This window comes from Pan troglodytes, chromosome 9 (assembly GCF_028858775.2).
Source record: "Pan troglodytes isolate AG18354 chromosome 9, NHGRI_mPanTro3-v2.0_pri, whole genome shotgun sequence".
NCBI classification, from domain to species: Eukaryota; Metazoa; Chordata; class Mammalia; order Primates; family Hominidae; genus Pan; species Pan troglodytes.
The window spans coordinates 75,432,844-75,458,226 of NC_072407.2; the positions used below are offsets into that span (position 1 = coordinate 75,432,844).

The window sequence follows — 25,383 nt, forward strand, 5'->3', positions numbered from 1 at the left end:
TCGGGAGGCCTGGCTTCACAGGGGGCAGGGGCCTTTCTCCTGAGCAGAAGCCAAGCTGGGGGCCTCCTCCTACCCTGGGCAGATGTGCTTTGGGATTTGACTCTCCTTGGGTACCTAGGGCACAGGTGTCTCTCTCCAGGGCTTTTCAGGTGGGCAGTAAGGGGAGGGACACCTCTGAAGATCCAGGAGATGTTTCACCTGCACCAGAAGAGGGGAAGGAAACAGAGGCTGGACATCAGGAGGGATGTTCTGGAGCAGAAAAAGATGCCAAAGTGTAGGACAGGGTGTCCATTGTAGGGGACTAGCAGGCATCACCAGTGTACCCAAATAAGTATTTCCGGCAGCTGCCAGAGTGTGTTTGGAGTCCCTATTTGCCAGCTGCTCAGCTGCATCTCAGGGTCTGGCCTCTCCACCTTGACTGGCCCTCAGCCTCCTTCCCCAGGGGAAGGCTGGGCTCTGGGGTCTAGATGCCCTCTCCGCAGCCTGCCCGTCTCGCCTGGGCAGAGGTACATACACATGCAAGCCAGGGTGCACCAAGGCTGGGTGCAGGCTTCCAGGCCAGGGCTGAGCGCCCCCTCACAGTAAGCACTGTGCTCTCCTCCAGACTCCCCCTCCCCAATTTTGCTTGCTGAAAGGTGTGGCCCTGGCCTGTTTCTTCACCTGTCCCTTGGGGTATTGAGGCTAGCTTGCAAGAGTGGGATGAAGAGCTGAGGGCTCAAGTAGGAGGAGTGTGTCTGATGCCCTTGGTCTTCAGGGTCCTTACCCTCACCTGGAAGCTTTTCTGGCTTGCTCCATCTAAATCCCTGAAGCTTTGTCAGCGCTTGAGTTCAAGAGGCCCACGCGGAGGTGGGAGCTGGAGGACAGGGTGGGGTTCTGGGCTGACCACTGAGGGGAAGAGTTCTGAGCTTGACCTCTGTGCTCCACCCCTCTTCCCTATGGGCCAGAATGGTAGGGGCTGGGACCCAAGTCTCCACCTCCCCTCCTGCTCCTGGCCCTCAGCTCTGCCACTGTGACCTGGAGCGGAGCCTCCCTCTGGGAGAAAATCCCTTCCTGCACCGGAGAAACTGACTATGGTGACTCAGCCCCAACAATGCCTGTGGCCAGAGGTGCCCCCTCGGACACTGGGGGTGGGTTTCATATTGGATCAAGGACAGGAAGGGAGGCTGGGTGGAGGCACAGGGTGAGATTTGGTGAGAGGCATTAGAGAGTAAGGAGGCCTAAGTTTTCATTTCAGCTGCAGTGTGAGCCAAGCTACTTGGCCTCTTTTGGCCTGTTCCCTCTCCAGGTGAGGAGGCTGAGTTCTTGGAGGTATAGCTATGGGGATGTGGAGCATGAACTGTAGGGGCCCGGCCCTGGGAAGGAATGGTGGACAGATAACCCAGTAAGAGAAGCCTGGGCCTGGGCTAGGGCAGTGGCTTCACCCAGAGGGGAGATAAGAGATTCAGATGTTTAGGAGGCAAAACTGATAGCACTTGATGGGACTGCTTTGGATGAAGGCGCCAGAGCCTCCCTCAGCTGTCTTTTTTCTGTAACCACAAACCACCAAGTGCCCCTTGGTTTCCCATCTGACAAATCCATCTTTTAAGAAAGCTCAGGGCGCTGGGTTCAGTGGCTCACACTTGTAATCCCAGCACTTTGGGAGGCTGAAGCAGGCAGATCGCTTGAGCCCGAGTTCAAGACCAGCTTGGGCAACATGGTGAAAGCCCACCTCTACAAAAAAATACAAAAATTAGCTGGGAGTGGTGGTGTGCGCCTGTAGTCCCAGCTACTCAGGAGGCTGAGGTGGGAGGATCACTTGAGCCCAGGAGGTGGAGGTTGCAGTGAGCTGAGATTGCGCCACTGCACTCCAGCTGGGTGAGAGACTGTCTCAAAAACAAAAACAAATAAAAACAAAACAAAAAAACTCGGGCCTTGCTTGCTCTGAGATGGGCAGAACATGGGGCTTGGTGCGTGGGCTATGGAGCCAGAACAAGTGCCAAATGTGAGTTCTAACTCTGCCCCTCACCAGCTCTGTACCCTCGGCCAAGGTACTTACCCTCCTCAGCTTCCCCATCTAAGATGGTGCTAACAACAGGGCTCACCTCACGTGTGCTGTGAGGACCGAATGCCTTAACAAACATGAGCAGCAGGCACCAGCCACACAATAGATGTCAGCTTTATTGCGCGGATGGCTCAATGGATTTCAACTCTGAATGGCCTCACTGTGCTCCCACATCACACACTTAGGGTGGGTGCTGAAGTTGCCACTTACAGCTCCCCAGCAGCTGTGAGACCCTTAGGGCAGACCCCTGTCAGATCAGCTGTAAGATGCACCATAGGTTTTTCTTGACTACTGAGAACAAATTTAGCATCAACTGGGGGAGAAGCCCAAGGGACTCACTGGCCCAGGACAGTCCTCTGTGCCTCCCTCCCCAAGAACCACTCAGTCTAGTCACCTAAGACTTTTTTTGGGGGGGGAATTTTTTTTTTAATAGTTATTGAGTGTTCTACAGCTTACAGTAAATACCATAGTTACAAATTCTTGGCTTCAATCTTTCAGAGTGATCACTGTCTGATCTTCAAAACAAAACAAAAACCCAAAAGAATCCAAAACAACAAAACAAAACCAGATTTACACTTCATACACACAAGCGAGGCCATGGGGCTTTCCAATCTTTACACTCCGGACTGTGTTTTGAAAACACCTATAAATTCTTTGATCAAACTAGTTGGAAGACACTGGTCAAAAGTTTATTATTATTATTATTATTATTATTATTTTAAATTTTATTTTTTAAAATGTGAGTTCCAATAAAATTTAAAAATTAGATTCCAACCTGTAGATTAAAATGAATTAAAAAATACAAAATCATATACAACGCTCTCTTCACAGGGATGTTACATGCCATGAGAACAGGTTTCTCTGTCATGTGATATGAAACAGGGAAGCAGATGCCTTTAAGTCAGGATGGGGACAGGCCCTTGGGCCTTTCAAGATTATTACAGACAACTCCAAGTAGCTAGAGGCCTGGCCTTACCTCCCCTGGGTAAGGAGGAGCTTGAGTCACACCATAGATCCAGACTATCTGGCTGACCCGAGGAGAAGGTCTCTGGGACAGTCTCCTCTCTTTCCCTGACTCTCTTAGGCCTGAGGAGAAAGGCTGGGGTCTGGAGATGCTGGTCTTGCTGGGGTCAGGCCCAAAGCTGATCTCACCCATTTGATTCCTATGGGCCGGTACTTTGCAAAGCTGTTACATCTGTTCTCCTTAGGAAGGAAAATCCCCCCGCTATCAGTGGCTGGAATGGGTAGAGGACCTCTACCACAGCAAGGATATCCAGGGACTATCCATGTGGCCATAGGGAAGCAAGTGCTGTTTTGTCCCTTTCTAGCTTTGTGGCAGCCAGTCCCAACTCCTGTGTGCCTCGGTTGGCCTTTGGGTTGGACTCAACAGCATGCACCACAGAAGATATCCACTGGAGAAACTGAGGGACTGGGACCCAAGTCTGGCTTAGGCAGGGCTGGCCATGGAATGTTGAAGCTGGCCTGCCAGGAATTTTGAAGGCTGGGCCCTGGAACCATATAATGCCTAATTTCAGAAACAAGGAGTTTTCTAGGAAAGGGGCAGATAAGTAAAGGACAAACCCTGCAGCCCACTTGGCATGCCTGCCTGCGCGCTCAGAGGCTCCGGTGTGGAATCCCATCAGTTAGTCTGGCGTGTTTCTTCAGCTCTGCGGGTGGGTCCCAACTGGCCCACTCTACTACTGCCCCTCTCTGGATTCCCAAGCTTGGCAAGCAGCGGGGGCTGCACAGCCAGTAGTGATGTGGGAGAATACAGGATAGAAAAGCAGACTTCCACGTATTTTCACTTAACTGCAATTGAGGAGGAATTCTGATACAGATGGTGATATATAAGACAAAGTTCACAGGGCCCAGAATGGGGCCCGCCCCCTCTGGGCACAGAACAAAGCTGAGGAATTTGATATGGAAGCTCTGAGCCTCGCTTAGTCAGTGCCTCGCTGGGAACCTGGATGAGTCCTATCTGTATGAGGAGCCAAAACTTGGTGACCAAGGGGCCTGTCCTTTTATACTTCATGTGATTCCTTTCTGAAGGCCATCAGAACAAAGCAAGCCCTCCAAAGAAGGACCCCCAGATCTCTGGGAATGGGGTACCTCAAACTTGGAACAATTTGGGTGGCCAGGGGTAAGGATGCTCAGAGTCTGGTTCTGGTCCTCACCCATGGGAAAAGCAAGCCCAGGGACTTCAGTCTGTATGCTTTTGTACCAACTCACTGGATCTGGACAGTGGGCAGGCTCTCAGGGGTTAGGAAGCCAGGTGTGCAGGCTTACCAAGGACATGGGTCTCCCAATAGAAAGATGCCTCGTGCTGTCCTTGAACATGTCTTCGGTCCTGGGCATTGTGACCCCAAAGTGTTCTGTCCAAGTGAGGCCTTTAGTTGCAAATTCTCATCCTCCTTGTGCTGCCAGTTAGATGTGCCTCTGGGTCCCTCCCCAGGGCTCATTACAGGTCCTGGCCCAAAGCAGTTCATACAAATCTGCTCAGCTCAGAGACTGGGCTTCCCAGCTCTATAAAGTACAGTTAGCCCCTCCCTCCATGCTTGCCAAGAGACCCAGCAGGTGGCAGCAGAAAGAGCAGAGGATTTGAAGAATCACTTCCAAGCTGTGTGACCTTTTAGCAAGTCTCAAGCCTCCTGAGCCTTAGTTTTTTCATCTATAAAATGGAGGACTTTGGCAACCAATGTCAAAGTACTTTGCATACCAAAAACGCTCTGGACAGGTGTGTGTGTCTCTGCTAAATATTCAGGAAAGAGGATATACATTTTAGGGTCATTGCCAGGTAAGAAAGAACAGCAACTGTCCTATCTCATGAGGAAGAAATTAAATATGCATTTTTTTCAAAACATGGCAAACCATTATGTTTCAGGCTTTCATTATTTGCAGGCAATCCAGCTCCCAGACTCAAACTTCTTGACCCCAGGCCAGTGAGGAGAGGGGGTCAGGTAGAAGTAGAAGAATTCAAAAGGGTTGGCTGGTAACTGGAGCCATCTGTACCCCTGATCCTGGCCATAGGTGTTGCACTTGGGGAGAGGCAGTGGCATGAGGAGGAGAGAGGGGTTTGCATCCTGGGGCCAGTGCTGTAGCTCACTGTCAGGCGGCTACATCCCTTGTCCTCTCTTGCTTGCCTGCCTTCAATGAGACGGCCCTTCCAGCTCTGACTTTTTGTCTAGCTTGACCACCGTGCCATCTAGAATCTTTGGAGGTATCTACCTATGGTACCTCCCACTAGATCTCTGTGACCTTACCAGTAACTGTGCCCATCCTACCGGAGGCACATGACTGTCCCCGCTCTCCTGGGCTCAGTCCTTTTGCAGTGACTCCCCAAGCTTGGCTAGGCTTGTGGATCTCCATCACAGCAAGAGGCTGAGGCCGGCTGAACTGGGGCTCATACTGAAAAAGGGGTGCTGGACCTGGGCTCTTCCAGACCACAGCCTTTCAGTGCCTTATTTTCACCTTGGGGCCCCCCTTTGCTCTTGAATTACATAGTAGGCGCTAAGATAGGGCACAGAGCACAGATGCTTCAGTACGTGAGCCTGTGTGGGGATCAGATGGAGGGGAACGAGACAGCAGACAGCCTGGGATTCGAGTGGCTCTGTCACTTATTAGCAAGTCACTTGACTTTTCCAAGCCTTGATTTCCTTATGGATCAAATAGGAGAAATAACCTCTATTTCATCGGGTTAAACCAGGTAATTAATGTTCAACTGTTCTGTGAACTGTGAGGTCCAGCTGTTAGTTTTACTTACTGGTGTTGAAAGAACAAAAGTTACAAGGTCATTCCTAGGTCTCCTCTTCTTCCTTTCTCCTCTCTGTGGTTCCACCCCAGCCCACATGGAGGCAGCAGGGTTCTGGGAAGCCTGGCGGATACCAGCATGCTGCTCACTGTGGGCCTATTCCCTTCCATAACCTGTTTCCTCATTTGTCAATTGACTGTAATAACTCTAACCCTGTCCCTCTCAGGGCGAGTACATGAAAGGCTGTGAAGTGCTTTGACCTCTGTGATGCACCTGACAAATCCAAAGGTTTCTATTATTATTATCATTATTATTATTTTGGCATTTTTCAAACACGTATGACATAATCTAGAACAACCTTCACCCACCTTTACAAAACCAAAGAGGGTGGGAGGAGGTATTTGCAAAAAGTGAATTAACACTGGAAAACTTTCTATTGTTTTAAAGTGAAACCTCATCAGCACCCAGAACAGATAATTTAGAACAGCTGAATTTTTTCTTACTGGTCCTAAAGTTCCTTGGAAGCCCAGGAAGGTGGGCCCCCAAACTCCTGGCTCTAGGCCAAGGATGCTGATGGGCTTTACCCTCCTGGGAATGGCTAGACAGCTTCTGAGCTCCTTCCAACCCAAGGGTTTCCTGATTTTTCCCTCCCTTAGGGAGACATGGGAGGTTGGGGTAAGGATATGTCCAAGTTTGCATGAATTTAAAATGAAAGCAGTTTTTTAAAGTCCCAAATGTTGTCAATGATCCCATTTTTTACAATAAAATGTTCGTGCCCCACCCCCAGAGGGGCTGCTGGCCCAGCCAAGCGCTGGGTGCCGGAGGCTGCTGCTGGGCAATCCAGGCTCCTGGCTGAGACTAGCAGGGACCTCCTCATCCCAGGGGTCCCTCTTCTCCCAGATGAGCCTGTCTCCTGGGCCTCATCCTCATTCTCCTCTCCTGATGACTCCCACTGTCTTCCTCCTCTTCCTCTCCTCTCGGGATGAGGGGCTACTGTCCTAAAAGCATGGCCTCTCCTTTTCGGCCAGTCCACCTGCTCCTTCTCCTGGAGGTGGAGTCAGGTACAGGACGGAAGTTCCAGATGTCTTCACAGAATTTCCAAATGCTATTTCTTCATTTGCAATTTCTGTTCCTGCCATCCGCCCCCATGTAGCCTCTGCCCAGTCTTCAACCCCCGCCTTTGGAGTCCGTGGAGGAAAAGAGCAGAAACAGGAGCCCAGAGACCATTCCAGACTCACCAGGTATGGGCACTGCCGACTTAATTTTTACAAAACCAAGCCAATCCGTCCCTAGGTAAATTTTTGTAAGCAAGGTGCCCACTAGGTAGGAAGGCTGCATTTAATGCTAATTTACTGTAAGGTCTAGGGAAGTCCTTTCCGCTTCTCTGGGCCACAGTTTCCTCATCTGCCAAATAGGGAAATGGATGAGATGATTGCTAAGGTCCCTTCAGTTCCATGAGTCTATGAAATGTTTATTGCTATTGCTTTTCCTTCACTATCCTCACCTTCAGAGCTGCCAGCACCCACCTGGAATGTGGTTCCTTCACTTGGGCCATGAATGGCACAGGTAACCAAGAGCTTGGCCTGCCTGCAAGCTCTATGGTCAGACAGGTGAGTCCTGGCACTGGGAAGGGCAAAAGAAAAGGGAGAGAAATGCCCTAGGTTCCCACTCCAATCAGGAGGAAGCTCCTCATCAGAGTGGGTCCATGACAGCTCAGAGGCTGAAGTCTGGATGACACAGGGCATCTGGCCTTCCAAGGCCTCGGGATGCTGGGATCCTACCACCCTGCAGCAGCTTGGCAGGTCTAAGGACAAAATCACCTTTTAAGGAAGTGCCAGGTCAGTTAACATCACTGTGCAAATCAGAAGGTCCAGGGCCAGATGCTTTGGCCAGAGACCTTTCAAACCAAAGCCATGAGGCAACCACCGCTCCTCCCTTCTTCCCTCTCCTTCCCCACAATGCCCTCCCTCCCCCCACCCTCCCCCAAATTCTAAAGACTTTTCCCCAGGTTCTCAGCCTGGGGTATTAAGCTGCTAATAACACGCCTACATACTCAGGTGGTTTTGTTCTTGGTCTGTTGCAATGGTTCTCAGGAGACATTTCATTTGTGTCTGGGACATGGGAATGTCCTGAACTAATCTTGCTTAAGAAAAAACAACCAGAACACTCCCCTAGAGATGTAGCCTGCTCAACAGCTCTGAGTTCCTACCCTGGACCACATCTGTTTATGCTCTTCAAATGGAATCCAGCCTTCAGATGAACCACTGCAATAAACCCTACTCTCTGCTTGCCTCTAGACTGGGATCCCCAGGGACAGGACACTTAGGGAAGAGCAGAGAGGACATGGCCTGGTCAGGTAGGAGGAAGGGGGTAGAGCTGGAAGGGCAGGGGCTAAGAGGGGGACAGTCGGGGAGAGGCAGGAGATTAGAAAAAGCAGCTTTTACAAAAACCAAAAATAAAAATCAAAACCATTAAAGATGCATAAAGTGACCCTTGCACTTCCGTTGTCTCTTCTTGCAAATAGAGGTGGTGCTGCTAGGGAACTGCTCCAGCACCGGTGTAAGACTTGAGTAGTTGCATACAATGTGTGACTCCAGATCTGCGGAGGGAAAGGGGAAAGAAACAGTGTCAGTGATATTCAGGAGTCTTCTCCCCTCAACTCGGGAGCCCGCTGTGCCTTCCTAGTGAAGCTGCCTGCCTCCCGCCTGTGGAAGTTGTTGTGCTCTGGTGCCAAGAGCCCTGGAGGAGATGGGGGAGGCCAGATGATGTGGTGGGCCAGAGAATTTCAAAGTGACATCCCTGGAGCCCTATGGTTCACTGTCACTGCCTCAGGAGCTGCTGAGGGGACCAAGGAAGCCAGAGGTCTGGGTCAGCCCAAAGCCTCCAAATAGCTCCAACCAAAGCTCTTAACATATGATCTGGGCAAGAGTTCATTTGAAGAATGGGGCCCATAGTTAAAAGAAGTCCGAAGACCATAAGGTAAATGGCACAGAATTTAGTACTAGAGAACTGAAGTTTAAGCCCTAGCTTAATTTTTACTGGCTAAGTGATATTTAACTACATATTTATCTGTAAAATAGAGCTAATGATCCTTATTTCACAGAGCAACTATAAGGATTATGAGATAACATAAGCAAAGGGATAGCTATTATTATTTCTGTTATTATTTAGATTTCAACAAGCAGTCAACAGAAGTGATAGCTATTATTAAGAGTGATATTATGGACCTTGGAGCAGGAAAGCAACTGATAACTTGACAGCTGTTACCTGCCCTAGCTGACACCTGTGCTCCAGACCCAAACCAGGGACTTTGAGGCAGTTCCTGTATGTATCCCCCTCCCACTTCTCTCACCCTGGCCACACTCACTTGGATGGGCTGCAGGCTTTACCAGTGTGGGGGCACGTAGCTGTACGCAGGGGTTCCTTGGGCCCTATATGTTGGCATGGAGACAGGGTGTGCCCCAATCGCCGTGTGCTGGGGTGTAGTCAGCAGGGTACCTGAGCATCCAGAGAGAGAAGAGTAACCTGACGAGGCTGCACCAGACACAGGAATGAAGAGGATGAAGCTACAGTCTTTCACATGGCTGCTCCCTCTGCCCAAATCCCCCATCTCCCTCGCCTTCCTGATGACCTGTTTTCTGCCCTTCTCCACCTCACCAGGCTTCACCTCCTTAGGGGAATCTTTTCTGATGCTTGAGGACAGAATCAATGACTATTCTAAGTCCTCCTTTTCCTTTTTTTTTTGAGACGGAGTCTCGCTCTGTCGCCCAGGCTGGAGTGCAATGGCGCGATCTCAGCTCACTGCAGCCTCTGCCTCCTGAGTTCAAGCGATTCTCCCGCGTCAGCCTCCTGGGCAGCTGGGATTACAGGTGCCCATCACCACGCTTGGCTGATTTTTTATTTTTACTAGAGATGGGGTTTCACCATGTTGGCCAGGCTGGTCTCGAACTCCTGACCTCAAGTGATCCGCCCACCTCGGCCTCCCAAAATGCTGGGATTACAGGCATGAGGCACCATGCCCGGCCTTCCTTTTACTTTTCTTTGTATGCTTCTCTTATTGCACAATCATACTGAGTAGTAATTGTGATGTCTGTGGCTGTGTTTCCCACACTAACCTGGGTGTTCCTTAAGGACAGTGTTCTGATCTGATCTATTGATATTGGGTTCCCAGGACCTGAACAAGGCTGGCACTGAGTAGATATCCAACAGTTTGCCAACTTGATCTGAGGAGTAAGAGGCCTCAACCATACCCTTACGTTAGGGACAGAATAAAATCCAAATGCTCATTCTACCCCTTGTACTTTCTTACCTCAGATGGTATCCTAGCTGGTTCTTTAAAAGTTGGGTCTCTAGGCTAGGCATAATGGCTTATATCTGTTACCCCAGTATTTGGGAGTCTGAGGTGGGTGGATCCCTTGAGCCCAAGAGTTCAAGACCAGCTTGTGCAACATGGTGAAACCCTGCCTCCACAAAAAAACATAAAAATTAGCTGGGTGTAGTGGCGCATGCCTGTGGTCCCAGCTACTTGGGAGGCTGAGGTGGGAAGATCACTTGAGCCCAAGCAGATCAAGACTGCAGTAGGCCAAGATCGTGCCACTGCACTCCAGCCTGGGTGACAAAGCAAGACCCTGTCTCAAAAAAAAAAAAAAAAAAAAAAACTAACAGTCCTTGGGGACTTCTGCTTTTGTCATCCCTCATAATTATTATAATTATTGCACAGGTCCTTAAGCTCCTGCCTAATAAAGAACATTGCCCCTGTGTCTTCTTTTTTGGCGCCCCTGCTGTTACTGGAGTGCTAGCATCATCTCTCTCCCCTAAAGTACACTGACAGCCTCCTCACTGACCTACTTGCTTCCAGATCACCCCTTCTAATCCTGTCTCCACTCTGCAGCCAGAGAATGTTTAAACCTAACCACATCCCTGCCCTGCTTGACCCCCATTGTGTGCAACAGAGGTACCACAAGGTATTCAGGACTTTCCACCATCTTATCCTTGCTAGTGATCCAGCCACTTTCCAACTCCAAGCCCCTATTTCCGAAGGGCCTTGGCTCCATTCCTCCATTCTGTGAACATGCCATGTTCATGTTCTTTCTGCACCACCCTTCCCTCTTTCACTTCTCTAGTTAGCCTGTGTTCACCCTTTAAGGCCTAGCTCGATATGTCCTTCTTGGTGAAATCTTCCTCATCCCCATAGACAGATTTAGAGGCTCCTTCCTCTGGGTTCCCAAGCCCCCTGGCACAGGATCTCTTGTGCTGTGCTGCAGCCAATTCTATGACTGTGTTCTCTGCTCCGTTTTGAGTTCCTAGAGGAAAGGGATGGACACTGATGCAGATGCTGCCCTCACCTGCTGACATTGCCATGGTGGTGCCTGCCACCATGCCCATGGCCACACCGTTGGTCCTCGGGGCGGCAACAGGTGCTGGGTAGATAGCAGAGGGAATGCTGTTGGGCTGGACGACCGTGGTGTGGTGGATGACATGAGGCTGGGCAGCATACACCGGCTGTGTGTAGTAGGCTCCCTGGGGGAAAGAGGCTGAGGTCACATAGGCATTTGGAGAGGTAGGTGGGATATGGAGAGAGCAGCACTGGCTGAAGGACACAAGGTCCGGACCCCAGCTGGGGCTCTGCTTGTCTTACTATGTGACTGTGGTCAGTGCAGTGCTGGGCTCAGCTTCTGGTCTGAAAAATAAGGCTCTAATCCTGTCCTGCCTTGCTCATAAGGCTGCTATGATGATCTAATGGGATAAGAGCTCTACTCCCTTAACCTTGGTTTTAGCATTTTAAAATGTTTTATCTTACTGCAATGAACTTTTATAAGCTGCCTAAAATTTAAAGTTAGGAATAACAATCAATCAGTTACCAAGCACGTGAACAGGGCTGGTAAACTCCAGAACACATACACAGAAGGATAATTAGTAGTAGTATCATAATGGTATAAGTGCATGTTGTAAAAAAAAAAAGTACGTGTTGAAAAAAAATGGCGGCTGGGCACAGTGGCTCACGTCTGTAGTTCCAGCACTTTGGAGGCCAAGGAAGGCAGATCACTTGAGGTCAGGAGTTCGAGACCAGCCCGACCAGCATGGTGAAACCCCATCTCTACTAAAAATACAAAACAATGAGCCAGGCATGGTGGCGCATGCCTGTGGTCCCAGCTACCTGGGAGGCTGAGGCAGGAGAATGGCTTCAACCCGGGAGGCGGAGGTTGCAGTGAGCTGAGATCACGCCACTGCACTCCAGCCTGGGTGACAGAGCAAGACTCCGTCTCAAGAAAAAAGAAAAAAAAAAGGCATACAGGGATAGCATTTTCCAGGATGTCTTTTAACTAGCTATTTCCCTTTAGGTAAAAAGGTAAGGATGAAGAAGACAGTGGTCCAAGGTGACTCCCAATGCCTGAATCACATGGCTGCTTCCTGCTGCCACAATCCACTGGCCCACTGACTTGTAGGGGAATTAAACAGGAGCCCCTGAGATCATCTTAATTCAGAAATCTTCAAATGTTTCTACTAAATGAGATTAAAAAAAATAAAACAAGAGGCTTGAGATCAATTTAAGTTTTGTCTTCTACTCTAAAATATAGCTGTTTTTTAAACTAAAAAAGTATTCTCCTCACCACTTATATTTCCTATAGAGTCACTCCAGAAGAATGTGTCATGGGTGTGCTAGAGCCCCATATGGTCCCCTGTCTCATACCAATCCTGGAATGCATACATCTTCTAGCTGAAGGAGCCCAGAAAGGCCCGTCAGGCACAGAAAGAGAGAGTAACTTGCCCAAGGTCACAGAGGATACTGGTGGCAGGGCCTGTGTACTTTCCTCCTCCCCACTCAGCTCACAGACTGAGGAAGGGTAGATGTGGGGGTTAGGGAGAAAAGACTAAGACGTTGGGGTCTCATCTTGACCAACCAATAGCTCGTGGTGTAACCTTGGACAAGTCATTCCCCTCTTTGGGTCTCAGTTTCCCCACTTGTTTAACAAAGGAGTTGAGCTAGAAAATCTCTGAGGGCCTTTGTCCTCTAACATTCTGGGCTCTGTTAATCTAAATGACTTCATGCCTACCCCCTCTAGGGGCTGAGGTGGAGTGAGGGAGTAAGCAGACTGCGGGGATATTGCTTCAGTGATACAACAAGGATGGCTAGCCAGAGCCACAAACCGTCCTCTCCTTCCCTCACTTCCTCACCCTACCCCACCACACTGCACCCAGGCTGAAGGCTCCTCTACCTGCAGAAGAGGTGGCTTTGACATGTACCTACCTGGGCATACAGATTCTGCTGGGGGTAGGCACTTCTGATTGGATACATGGCCGTCTGATAGGGGTTGGGTGATGGGGAGTAGGGGGGTGGAGCAGTATTACTCTGGGTCGGTGGGACCTTGTATGGTGTCCCCGCAGTATATCCTGTACCAAGGCAATAAGAGAGACTTCCAGTTAGTTGGCAGAAAAGCATTGCTAGAAGGCAGCAGGTCCCAGTCACGACTCCCCAGACAAAGATGGGCTGAATCCAGGCTGGAAACAGAGATGAGAACAAACAGAGAACTGGGCTCCACCCAGAAAGCCCTGGCCCCAGAGGCAGCTCCCTCAGTCCTGGTGCACAGGGCTGCATGGATGATTCTGGGCATCTTTTCTTTCTCTGGGTCTCAGGGCTCTCATCTATAAAATAAGAGGCTAGAACCACGTGGTCCCTTTTAGCTCTGACAGCCTGGGATTTGGAGCTGTCTGTGTGAAATGGGCAGGTGCACAGAGATGGAAACCCTCAACTCACTTGCTCTTTATTGCTACTCTACTTGCTTTTCTGTCTTCTCACACAGAATCCAGGGTATCTTTTTGCTGCTGTTTCTGTCTTTCTCTCTTTTGCTCTATTTCTTTTTCTCCTTATCTCTCTCTCTCTCACTCTCTTCTTGGACTTCCCTCCATCATGTTCCCTCCCCTCCCCACCAAGTTTGAAGGTGAAACCCCCATACAAAACACCATTCGGAGACCCTCATCTTCTGGGATGCTGACCATACAAAACACCATTCAGAGATCGTCATCTTCTAGGATGCTGAAAAACTTTGCTCTGCAGAGTTGGCTCCTCCTTCTCTCCTGGGCTCTAGGGGAAGGCCACCTCTGCCTGAAAATACCTGAAGTCAGGGATCACAAAGATTCACATCAACCTGGAACCTGGGCCATGTCTGTCCCTCAGCAGGATGGACAAAAGCTGGAGCTAAGAATGGGGCTGAGAAGTCAGGCCCCAAGAAGCTCACAATTGCCCATGTAAATAAACTGTGCTGCCTTTTAATCCTCCGGAAAAGAGTGACAGATCCTTTGTTCACAGAAAAAAACTTGAAACATGAGTCATTCAGGAACAACACTGTCTCCTTTTAGAATCACAAAATGGAATCGTTCTACGGAACCCAAGTGATCATCAAGGGACTCCAATCCTTGGACTTTACACAAGGGGATCCTGGGCTCAGAAAAGGCAAGTCTTTTTAATAACTTCTCCTAAAGACTCTAAACTCTTCTAAGTTGAAGGGACAGTGCCTGAGGACCTAGGCTTTGAAGCCCTGCTGGGGAGGTGCTGAGGTGGCTTCTTTCCTGTGGTTCCATCTTGGGTAGGTCTAGCAGACCTCACTGAACCTCTCTGGGCTTCAGCTCTTTCATCTATGAGATGCTCACCAAGGACCCTTTCAGCTCCGAGGTGCTGTTTCTATCATATAATAAGGGACTAGGGGCAGAGTGGAGGGAGTGCTTTATTGGAAGAGAAGACATCTAGTCTTCAGTCCTGGCTTTCCCCCTAATTTTTCATGACAATTGTCAAGTCTTTGGGCCTTAGTTTCTTATTTTGTAAAATCAGGTGGCTAAGAATGAAGATCTCTTCCTAAACAAAAATTCCATGGTTCTAAAGATCCTGGGTCTCTTCTACCTTAACCCCAAGTAAAAGCAAACTACCACATGGTCACAAATCTCTCTCAGTCCACATCACACCTCTTTGGCTTGGCACCCCCCTGCCCCTGATGACTCAGGAGGATAGGAGAGCTGCTGCACAGCTGCCACAAAAGTCAGCCTGTTCCCTGGATTCACGTCATTTGTTTTTTCACCTGCAGATCCATAGTTTTTTCCACAGTTTTGTGATCAAATATGCTTGGGAAATAAGTAGCAATGAGGATAGAATGGAAAGTACATATGAAAGAGAGGGAAGCATGTTAAAGAGAAGTAGAAACTGGAAGTGCGACTATGAACTGAGTGAGAAGTCTAGAGCAGATTTCTCAAAGTTTCTAAATTATGGAGCTAATGATGAAATGTGGTCATAGGAGGAAAAGCAGATACTGTGGGGGAAGACAGGGAGTCTAGCTTTGCAGATGTCTAGAAGGAACCATCTGATGTGTACAGAGACACAATTTACTTATCTATAAAATAAAGGGGTTTTATATATAAACCAGAGATAGACATTTCCCAAATGTGGACAACGTACTATAGATCCCAAGGGATCTTAATAGTTGTTTTTGCCAAAGAAAAGGAAACAAAAGAGTTCTATAGTCCCATATGTAAAATAGAGATAAACAGTTAAGATTTTGTTTTTATTCCACGACCCTGAGAAGTTTTTAAAACAATAGGGTGGGCTGGATGTGATGGCTCTCACCTATAATCCCAGCACTTTGGGAGGCCAAGGCAGGAGAAGCACTTGAGACCAGGAGTTTAACACCAGCCTGGGTAACATAGACAGACTACATCTCTAAAAAAAGAAAAAAACTTAGCCAGGCATGGTGGCTGGTGTAGTCCCCAGCTACTTGGGAGGCTGAGGCATGAGGATGGCTTGAGCCCAGGAGTCTAAGGCTGTTGTGAGCCATGATCACAACACTGTACTTCAGCCTGGGTGACAGAGCAGGACCCTGTCTCTTAAAGAAGGTGGGGAGGTGAACTGTGAATCTCTAAGATGGGAGTATGTACAAGACTGCATTTTCCAAATTAATTTTACCACAGAATCTTTTATTCATACTATAAACATTTAAAACAATTAAATTTCAGCCATGTTTTTTGTAATTGAAGCTAGCTTTGGCAAACAAAGTTATATTGTAACACATCCACATCCATTCATTTACATATTGACTAAGGCTACTTTCCTGCTACAATGGTAGTCACTGACAGAGAGCATATGGCCTTTTTAAAAGCCTAAATATTTGGCCCTTTACAGGAATGTTTGCTGACCCCTAATTTAAAGGAATCAAGGTGTAGAGAAACCTAGCAGAGCTGAAAGCATCCCTTTTCTATGCAGGAGAGTAGGACACCCCTGAATCAGAAGGTGCCTGTTTCTGAAAGCTCTGTAGCACAGAGCCATGGTTATGAGCAGTCTGGAGACAGACTGACTGCCTGGGTCCAAACCCCCAGCTCTGAGACTTAATAGCTATAGGATACATCAGTCTCGTGTGTGATATGGGAACAGTAATGGTACCTACTTCATTGTGATAAATACATTAACTGTTAAGTAAAAAGCACTTAGAACAGTACCTGACATATTAGAAGCACTTTATAAAGATCAGCTATTATTATTTTCTCTCTCACTTTATAGAGACAGTAAGCTTCTGTCCTAAGGGTATGCAGGCAGAGCCTGGTCTGAGAGACTAAAGCTAAACTATGACTACTATGGTCTGTCCCAGCTTGGAACACAGACTCCAGGATTCTAAGATTCTAAAATGTTATGGCTTAAAATGCCATGATTTTATGATTCTTTAAAGTTAACAGGCCAACGATGCTGATGACTTTCCTTTATGCTCCTGGAGAATGTGCTCTGGAATTTTTCTCTTCCCTGGGGAAGCTGGATTACCCACTGTATGCCACAAGGACAGCCATATTACAAAGTGGTGAGACTATCCCTCTGAGGAAAATCAAAAAGCTCCAAGAGACTGCAGTAGAATTTGGTTCCCACATCTAAGAATAACCTTGTCTGAGAATGTTTCCCTTTCTTTATGTTATGAAATGAGACACACACATACTCAGAATACAAATCAGTAGCCAAAACACTCTTGGCAGCCAAAGAGATGATGCTGCAGAAGAAGGCCTTGCTTGTTTGTCCAGACAGTCTGAGATAGGAGAAGCAGAACTGCAGAGCTAGAAGACTCAGAGATCATTAAGACCAACGTAAACATTTCACAGATGAGATAATGAGTAGTTGCTGAAAGAGAGAGCTGTTTGTGGGGATCTAAGACTCAGTGCTACTTCCTCTAACCACAGTGGTTCTCAAGGTTACCATTTGTCAGGAGGATCTTCATGAGGCTGGAGAAACTGCCTGGGGGCCCTCATCCTAGGTTCTGTCAGTAAGTCAGGTCAATTCCTCTCAGGGAATATCCTCATTTGGACTAGACAGTATCAGAGAACTTCTCTAGTGCTGACATTCTAGGTATCTGAGTATTTCAGAAGACTTTCATGAGGAAATCATTTCAGAGGACTTTCTATAATTTACTAGTGGTCCTGTCAATACTCTTGAGGAACACTGAAAATTCCCCTGGAGCTATAGCCTGAGCTTGGGTAACACAAAAATCAGGGTTTATTACTTTACGCATCTAAGTAAAAGAAGCTGTTGGGCTTGTTGCAAAAAAGTCTCATAGATTTTGCCCAAATGAACTTAGACTCAGTTCACTCACTGGAGGCCTGGCTATCCTGAAAGGAATTCTAAGTCTGAAGGTCACAGAATTAAGACTTTGGAATGTTGTGCCTGAAGGACATTAGAGGTTTATATTCAACCTCCTCCTTTTCCGAGAAAGAACCTGGAACCCAGAAGGACAGATTTTCCCCAAATTGTACAGCACATCAGTACACAGCTAGGCCCAAAGTTCAGGGCTCACCCTGCCCTAGGCAGAGCTCTTGCTGAGTTAAAGTCTCTGTAGTCCAATCTTGGGCATTTAATATACTGGCCTTTGTTGTCCCCATTTCACTAAAGGCAATATCATGAAAGAAAAAAGGAATTAGATCACTCGAAGTCCCAGCTCTGCCTTACAAAAGAGGCTTTGTTTATGATGTCCTATTCTTTCTCTTAGGTTCCTAACCATAATTTTAGAATCAAATGGGATAATAAAAAGAGTATGTATGTACATTAACAAGATAAAACCTTTTCAGCCCTTTCTGCAATCCTTTTTCACTGTCATAAATCTTTTTCAGTTGTAGAAGCCCTACCACCTTCAAAGGCATTGATCCTTGCTTGCATCACGGATGCCTTTTAGACTAATTGGTTTATTGATCATCAGATTTATATGTCTGGACAAAATAAAGCTCTATGTCTGAATCTTGCTTTGACCCCTAAGACTCCTTGTTGGTAGCCAAGTAAGACAGTGATGAATAAGTAGGAGACCTAATTACAAACAGGCTTAGCAAGTATCAGTGAAATTGAACTGAATTTGTCAAAGTGCCCTGAATTTTCTGTGGTACTAGAAGCCACAAAATCTGAATGCTGGGAGGAATCTTTTTGAGTATGGGAGGGCCAGTCAACCCCAACTGCATTAAAAAATGGCACAGGTTTATACATTACTTGCTTGAAACAGAGGTAGGCCAGGCATGGTAGCTGGTGGGCAGACAGCTTGAGCCCAGGAGTTCGAGACCAGCCTAGGCAATGTGGGAAAACCCCATCTCTACAAAAAATTAAAAAAATTAGCTGGGCATGGTTTTGCATGCCTGTGGTCCCAGCTACATGGGAGGCTGCGGAGGGAGGATTGCTTGAGCCTAGGAGCTTGAGACTGCAGTGTGATGTGATTGTGCCACTGGACTCCAGCCTGAGTGACAGAGCAAGACCTTGTCTCAAAAAAAAGGTGGGGGTGGGTACATTTTGGTCTTTTTCAGGGACTGTGATAGCCTGTCTGGGAGGGAACAGTGGGATGTGGCTGCTGGACACTTAATGGGATTTCAGGAAGATTTCAACATAGTAGAAGGCAAGGCCTTCTGTTACTCAGACTTCCTGTGGAAAGGGTTGCCTCTGAAGGGAATGAGTACTCCATTTTTGGAGATGGTTTGTTGGCCAGCTAAGGGCAGCTAGAGAGGTGGTCCCTGTTGGGGTAGAAGACGCTGAGTACACATCATCTTGCTGAGAGATAAGGAGTCTAATTGCAAGAAAGAACCTTGGAGATGATTTAGTTCAGTTCCCTCATTTTGCAGTTTGAAAAATCAAGGTCCAATGCATGGACATCAATTATCCAAGGTTACACAGAACCCAGTCTAGAATTCAATGCAGCTTCCACTCCAGGCTGCTTTCTGCTACACTACAGTAGGTGTGCCTATACTAGGTGTGCCTATATGCGTCTATATCCAGATGTTTAGATGTAAGAGAGAATATGTATATCCCTATTTTTATATATATATAATCTTACGTATGTTCATTCATTCTACCTGAGGTATCTGGAGAAACTCCTTATGGCTGACATACCTCTCTCTTTTTTTTTTTTTTGAGACGGAGTCTCGCTCTGTTGCCCAGGCTGTAGTGCAATGGCGCAATCTCGGCTCACTGCAAGCTCCGTCTTCTGGGTTCACACCATTCTCCTGCCTCAGCCTCCTGAGTAGCTGGGACTACAGGCACCCGCCACCATGCCTGGCTAATTTTTTGTATTTTTAGTAGAGATGGGGTTTCACCATGTTGGCCAGGATGGTCTCGATCTTCTGACCTCGTGATCCGCCCACCTCGGCCTCCCAAAGTGCTGGGATTACAGGCGTGAGCCACCGCGCCTGGCCTGACATACCTCTCTTAAAGAGTAAAATCAATCTCATGAGAAAAGTCAGTAATTGAATCTTAACCTGGGTGATACCTTTTTCCGGCTGTGCTGCTTACTAGCTGGGTGGCGTTGGACCTATTACCTTTCTAGGCCTCATCGTTCAAACTGGGATGAAAATCCACCTAAATAACTTAGTAGACTGAGTGTAATGTAGATTAAATGAAAGGGTGATTATGAGACTATATTTTACAAAAGGTGAGTTACATTGTATAAACATAAACTGATGTTGACATCTAGGGGCAATGAAAACTTGAGAAAATGACATTGGATGTTGATATGGTTTAGATGTTTGTTTCCTCCAAATGTCATGCTGAAATGTAACCTCCAGTGTTGGAAATGGGGCCTGCTGGGAGGTACTGGATCATAGAGGTAGATCCCTCATGATGGCTTAGCACCATCCCCTTGCTGATGAGTGAGCTCTGATTATTTAGAGTGTGGCACCTTCCCAGCCCCTTGCTCCCTCTCTCACCATGTGATATGCTGGCTTCCTCTTTTGCCTTCCGCCATGACTGTAAGCTTCCTGAGGCCCTCACCAGAAGCTAAGCAGGGGTTGGTACCATGCTTGTGCAGCCTGCAGAACCGTAAGCCAATTAAACCTCTTTTCTTTATGAATTACCCAGCCTCAGGTATTTCTTTATAACAACACAAGAACAGACTAACACAGATGTTTTAAAGAAAAGAAAAAAATACGATGAATTCTTCTAGTCTACTTACTTAGTAGATTAATAATTTGTGGAACCACACACTATCAGGCCTTGCCTGGAATATCCCTTTGAGGGCTTATCCAGCCCTCACAACTTAAGAGAGAAGTTCTCACCACATCCAAAGTCAGTCATTCCTCTATTGAACAGCTCCAACAAGACACAAAGTTCTTCCTTATATGGAGTCAAAATGCCACTCACTCAGTAATTTCATTTTTTTTTTTTTTTTGAGACGGAGTCTTGTTCTGTCGCCCAGGCTGGAGTGCAGTGGCGTGATCTTGGCTCACTGCAAGCTCCGCCTCGCGGGTTCATGCCATTCTCCTGCCTCAGCCTCCTGAGTAGCTGGGACTACAGGCACCCACCACCATGCCCGGCTAATTTTTTTTGTATTTTTAGTGGAGACAGGGTTTCACCGTGTTAGCCAGGATGGTCTCAATCTCCTGACCTCGTGATCCGCCCGCCTTGGCCTCCCAAAGTGCTGGGATTACAGGCATGAGCCACTGCGCCCGGATGCCACTCAGCAATTTCTAAACATTGGTCCTCATTTCCCCAGTGGAACCACTTTGTGTTAAAAATTAGATGTGACGGTGACAACATCAGTTACCCTACTGAGCCTCAGGATGAATATGACCAGTCTGACTGGCTAGCTGGTTTCTGGCCTCCCTGAAGACTCCTCATACACACCTTGGTCCCACAGTGCAGCTTGCACTAGGGCAGTGTTTCTCATACAGAGGGCAATTTTGCCCCATAAGGGACATTTAGCAATGTTTAGAAACATTTTTGGTTGTCACAATGAGGCTTTCCTACTGGCATGTAGGGTAGAGGCCAGGGATGCTGTTAAACATCCTATAACGCACAGGACAGCGCCCCCACAACAAAGAATTATTTGGCCTAGATGTCAATAGTGCTGAGATTAAGAAGCCCTGTGCTAGAGGGGGGAGCCCTCTCTGTCCAAAGACCCACAGACCTTCAAAATGTGCCCTCTGTCCTTTCCCCCTAAAATGCAGTAACAGTCCTTCCCCAATCAACTTGTTGGCCAGGTGAGTATTTCCTTCTCCTTCCCTCAGTGCTTTGTGTTTCCCCAAAGCTCAGTGCATGATCAAAGAGAATGACCTTTCCTGAATAAGGAGGGGTAATTTTTTGCCTGGGTAAAAGAACCTCTTAAAACAGTATTTATCTCATAAATGTCATTTTAAAAAGCTCCCTTTCCTTTCTTCCTAAGAAACAAATCAGTCCCAACCAAGGGGAACAAGGAAATGAGACAGGCTGTATTTACTGAAAGCCGCAGAGGATGCTTGGTAAGTTCGGTTCTCGGTCCCGGTGTCCACTGGGAGGTGGAAGGTGCCTTCAGTGCCACAGGAAGACGAGTTCTGTGGCCAGGCCTGTTTCATCAGCAGAGTTGCTTAAGGGAAGACACAAGAATGGCATTAGACAGAAATAAGAAGTGGCCACCACCAATCACAGACACAAAGCAAGGGTCTTGTGCTGGACAGAAACATACAACCCAAGGGGCCTGTTCAGACACATGGGATGGTCAGCCTTTCTGAGATGGTTGAGTGGGTTAGGAGGAGTGCTGAAGTATGTTTCCAAATGATTTGAAATCAAGGAAATCTGAACTTACACTAAAAGAGTCAGGACTTTCTACCTACTACTAAAACCACAAAGATGCCCATGAATAACCATCTCCTACTACCTGACACTGTGGCCTAGGGCTATGGTATATTCCTCAGCCACTTTCTCATTAATGTGTAGCAACTTGGGAGCCTTTGTGTGTCACCAGATCAACTGAGCACTCTTTGTTGTCTGAAATATCATCTGGAGGTATATTTATAAGCTGCTTTCAAAGACAGGCCCACAAATAATGACCACATTACATGAACCTTGCTGGACTACCATCTCTTCTGAAGGGACTGAGCTGTGGCCATGGTAGCTTAAAAGGCACTGGGCACTGTGCTACACCGAACCTAGTTAGCCAGTGGGGCACTCCTTGCTAATAACTCCTTCTCCTGTACACCCAGCTGAGGCCAGACAGACATACTTCTTGCATACCCCTGAATATCTCCTACTGAGGTGTTACTGGGTGCCCCACCTGGGATATTTCCTCATGAATTAGAGGTGGTCCTTTGGGCCATTAAGAAAGCACATATGAAATTTGGGGTAGGTAGGAAATATAGATGAGGCCCAGTTTAAGATCTGCAAAGACTTCCCAGGCTGACTCAAAGCTCAGCTCGAGACATCTGAAGGATGATACTTCATATGTTTTAGAAATGGGGAGTGACTCAAAAAACTTACCTTCATGGTGTCCTGAGGGAAGGAGAAGAGAAACAGAGTTCTGAAGTGGGACTTGCCTAACTTTTTTAGACATTTTCCTTGTTATAATTTCAAACACTAGAGAGGAAACATTCTTGACTCAAATTACTGTTTATGGTAAAACGAAGAATTTTAGCAACATATTTTCCACTCAAATAAAGTCTTGGGGGGGGTCATGGATATGGGGTGCTATATAGTATATTAGCAGAAGGTGGGGCTGCATTGGCAATACTTAAAACATTTAAATAAGAGGCTAAGACAGGGTGTTATGAGAATAAAGTATGCCTATACACTCTCTAATTCCACCAGGACAAGGACATTCTACCTCTAGAGAGATCCCGTAACCCCCTCTGCCCATTCAGGTAACAGGTAATGCCTCTGGTTCCTTCGATCCCAGAAGTACTGGGGCCAGAGAAGGTCAGGGACTGTGCTGTTTTTGTTGAACCAAGGCTAGAATTATGGCTATTGTAGGCTGACTCTGCATTTGCATTAATGGCCAGCGATATATACAGCAGATGCTGAGAAATGAGAAGGAAATCATGGGCAGGAAAGTCACACTAAAAGGAGAATTCTGGTAAGAGAAATGGAGACCCAGCAGTACTCCATGTAGAGCCCAGGGCCTTTCCTGGACATGAAGACATGGCTCTGCAGACAATGCAGGAGGAGGAGAGTCTGTTTTAAACAATCATTTTGCGTTTCTTTTCTTTGGGGGGTGGGAAACAGGAAAGGGATAAAGAATCCAATTAGTGTTAACAAATCTTATCAACATGTCTCCAAATTTAGACTCTGCCACACATGTGGCTGGAAAGCAGTGGCCACCCAAAACAACTCTCTAAAAAGTAAAACATGTAGCTCTGAAAAGTCAGATAAAGCAAACCCATGCCCTCAAGACCCCGCAGGAATGCCATTAGGGGGCAGGAGGGCTGAATTTGGCTGTAGGAATTTAGAGAATTTGGAGGTTCTCTTCCATTCAAATTTTTTCCTCCAAGTGGTATATACTTTACCATAATTTTCATCATAAGCCAAAAGTCTGACATTAGCCTGAAGGACTGTGTGACCATTAAAGTTAGTAAATCAAACTAACTTATTCTTTACAAAAGAGTAAATCACTCTTTTATCCAAAGAGTGACTGAGGCCTACACTGCACTCAGCACTGAGGGGAGCGCCACGGTGGAAGGGAACACACGTGGGTCACAGTCACCGCACACAAGGTACTTATGGTCTAGCTGGGGATGCAACACAGCCACACGCCAACCAGGGAGTGAACAAGACAGCATGATACATAGTAAAATAATGTTCCAGGTTAACCAGGAAAGAAGCAAGTGCGACTGTGCCTTTGGTTACTATGTCTTTTCCAACTGATGACATGAACTATACTATATATTTTTCTGAATAAAAATATTTTTCTTTATTTTCTTCTGGTTTCTTTACAAAGAAAATGAATTAGTGTTTTCTGTACGCCTCTGTATATTTGAATCCTTATAATTTACATAACTAGATAAATGTGAAAACACATCAAAAAAACAAATATTAGCTGTCAACTTGACCTCCCCATTAGTTAGTTGTACCATGTGATCCAGCTCCTCCATATAACGATTCTAAAGTCACCCACTCTATTGGTGGGAGCGATTCAGAGCTCAGTTGTGGGATGAAGACAATTCCAACTAAAGCTTTTAGAGGCATGGTCACAGAGGAGGCTGCTCTGAATGGCACGCCTGCCTTTGGGTGCTTGAAAAGTACCACTTCCTAGAGATGTTTTGTATTTTGAACTAAGTGGTAGTTAAATATAGGCATATACATATGTAAAGACATTATTAAGCTGTACACTTAAGTGTACTTTATATACTTTGCCGTCTATGTGTTATCCCTCAATTAAACGAGAGACAGAGAGAGAAAGAACCCTTGGCAGTGAAGGGCCATGGGCCCAGTCACAGCATGCTGCCCACATCCAGGTGCTGGGTTGTTCACTTCCCTGGATACGGGGCCCTCATGCCCTCTGACAGTTGAACAATCTGTTTAGCACACTTACAAGGAGACGAGGCAGCAAGGGACCATCATCCTGAACAATGTACTGAGTCAGGAAATCTGAGTTGTAGCCTGGGCTCTGCCACTTATTAGCTATGGGACCTTGGGCAAGTTACTTAACCTTTCTAAACTTCAGTTTTGTTGTCTCATAAAATGGCAATAATCATCACTCCTTGACTGCTTCATAGTACTGATGTGAGGGTCAAAAATAAAGTGTCACCAAGTCTTATAGTTTCTAGTTCTGGTTTCTGTCCCCTCTTCCATCTCCAAAGTTGTAGGCTACAGCTCTAATTGAAGCTCTCATCGTCTCTCATCTGAACTACTGCAACTGCTTCCTCATGTTAAATCTGCTCCCCCCAATTTTCAAGCTGCATTCAGAGCGATATACCTAAGACCTAAACCTAATCATAAAACCCCCTTTCTTGAAAACATTCCATAGTTCTCCACTGACTCTAAGCTAAAGTTTGAACTCCTGTGTAGCATTCAATGCCCCACCATGATCATCTTGTCCCAATGACCTCTCTAGACTCTCTCATTGTTCTCAATCTCCAGCCCATACTACAGCCACAGAAACTGCTTATCATTCCCAGAATATGCCAAGGAGCTTCACATCTCCATGTTTTTGTCCACACTGCTACCTCTTCTGGCATGTATCTCCTCAAACTCCATCTGGTAACATTAATTAATCCATCAATCATGAGCTGAAGACTCACACCTACTACGAAGCCTTTCCTTCTCCCCACCCCTTAACCACAGCTCTCTCATGCATACCTATAAACTGACTATCCCAATTCCTATGATTCTTGGAAGCACCTGTACTTGATGGCGTGTCTT

The 25,383-nt window shown here is 47.0% G+C and overlaps 1 protein-coding gene across 8 annotated transcripts in view; it reads right to left on the bottom strand.

The window, feature by feature from the left end:
- Positions 1–2,136: 2,136 nt before the first annotated feature.
- The window catches only part of FAM168A (family with sequence similarity 168 member A), a 238,926-nt gene continuing 215,679 nt past the window's right edge, over positions 2,137–25,383 (bottom strand). For 4 of the 8 annotated variants that reach the window (XM_054661514.2, XM_054661513.2, XM_016921578.4 and 1 more), the window contains 5 exons: positions 21,491–21,616; positions 13,039–13,181; positions 11,135–11,309; positions 9,157–9,323; positions 6,079–8,388 (listed from right to left, as the gene is read on the bottom strand). In XM_054661514.2, coding sequence (XP_054517489.1) covers positions 9,175–9,323; positions 11,135–11,309; positions 13,039–13,181; positions 21,491–21,616 — 593 coding nt within the window. In that variant the 3' untranslated portion in view covers positions 6,079–8,388; positions 9,157–9,174. Of the gene's footprint in view, positions 8,389–9,156; positions 9,324–11,134; positions 11,310–13,038; positions 13,182–21,490; positions 21,617–25,383 lie in introns of all 8 variants that reach the window. The other 4 variants (XM_009423737.5, XM_009423738.5, XM_054661515.2 and 1 more) reach the window with 3 other exon arrangements.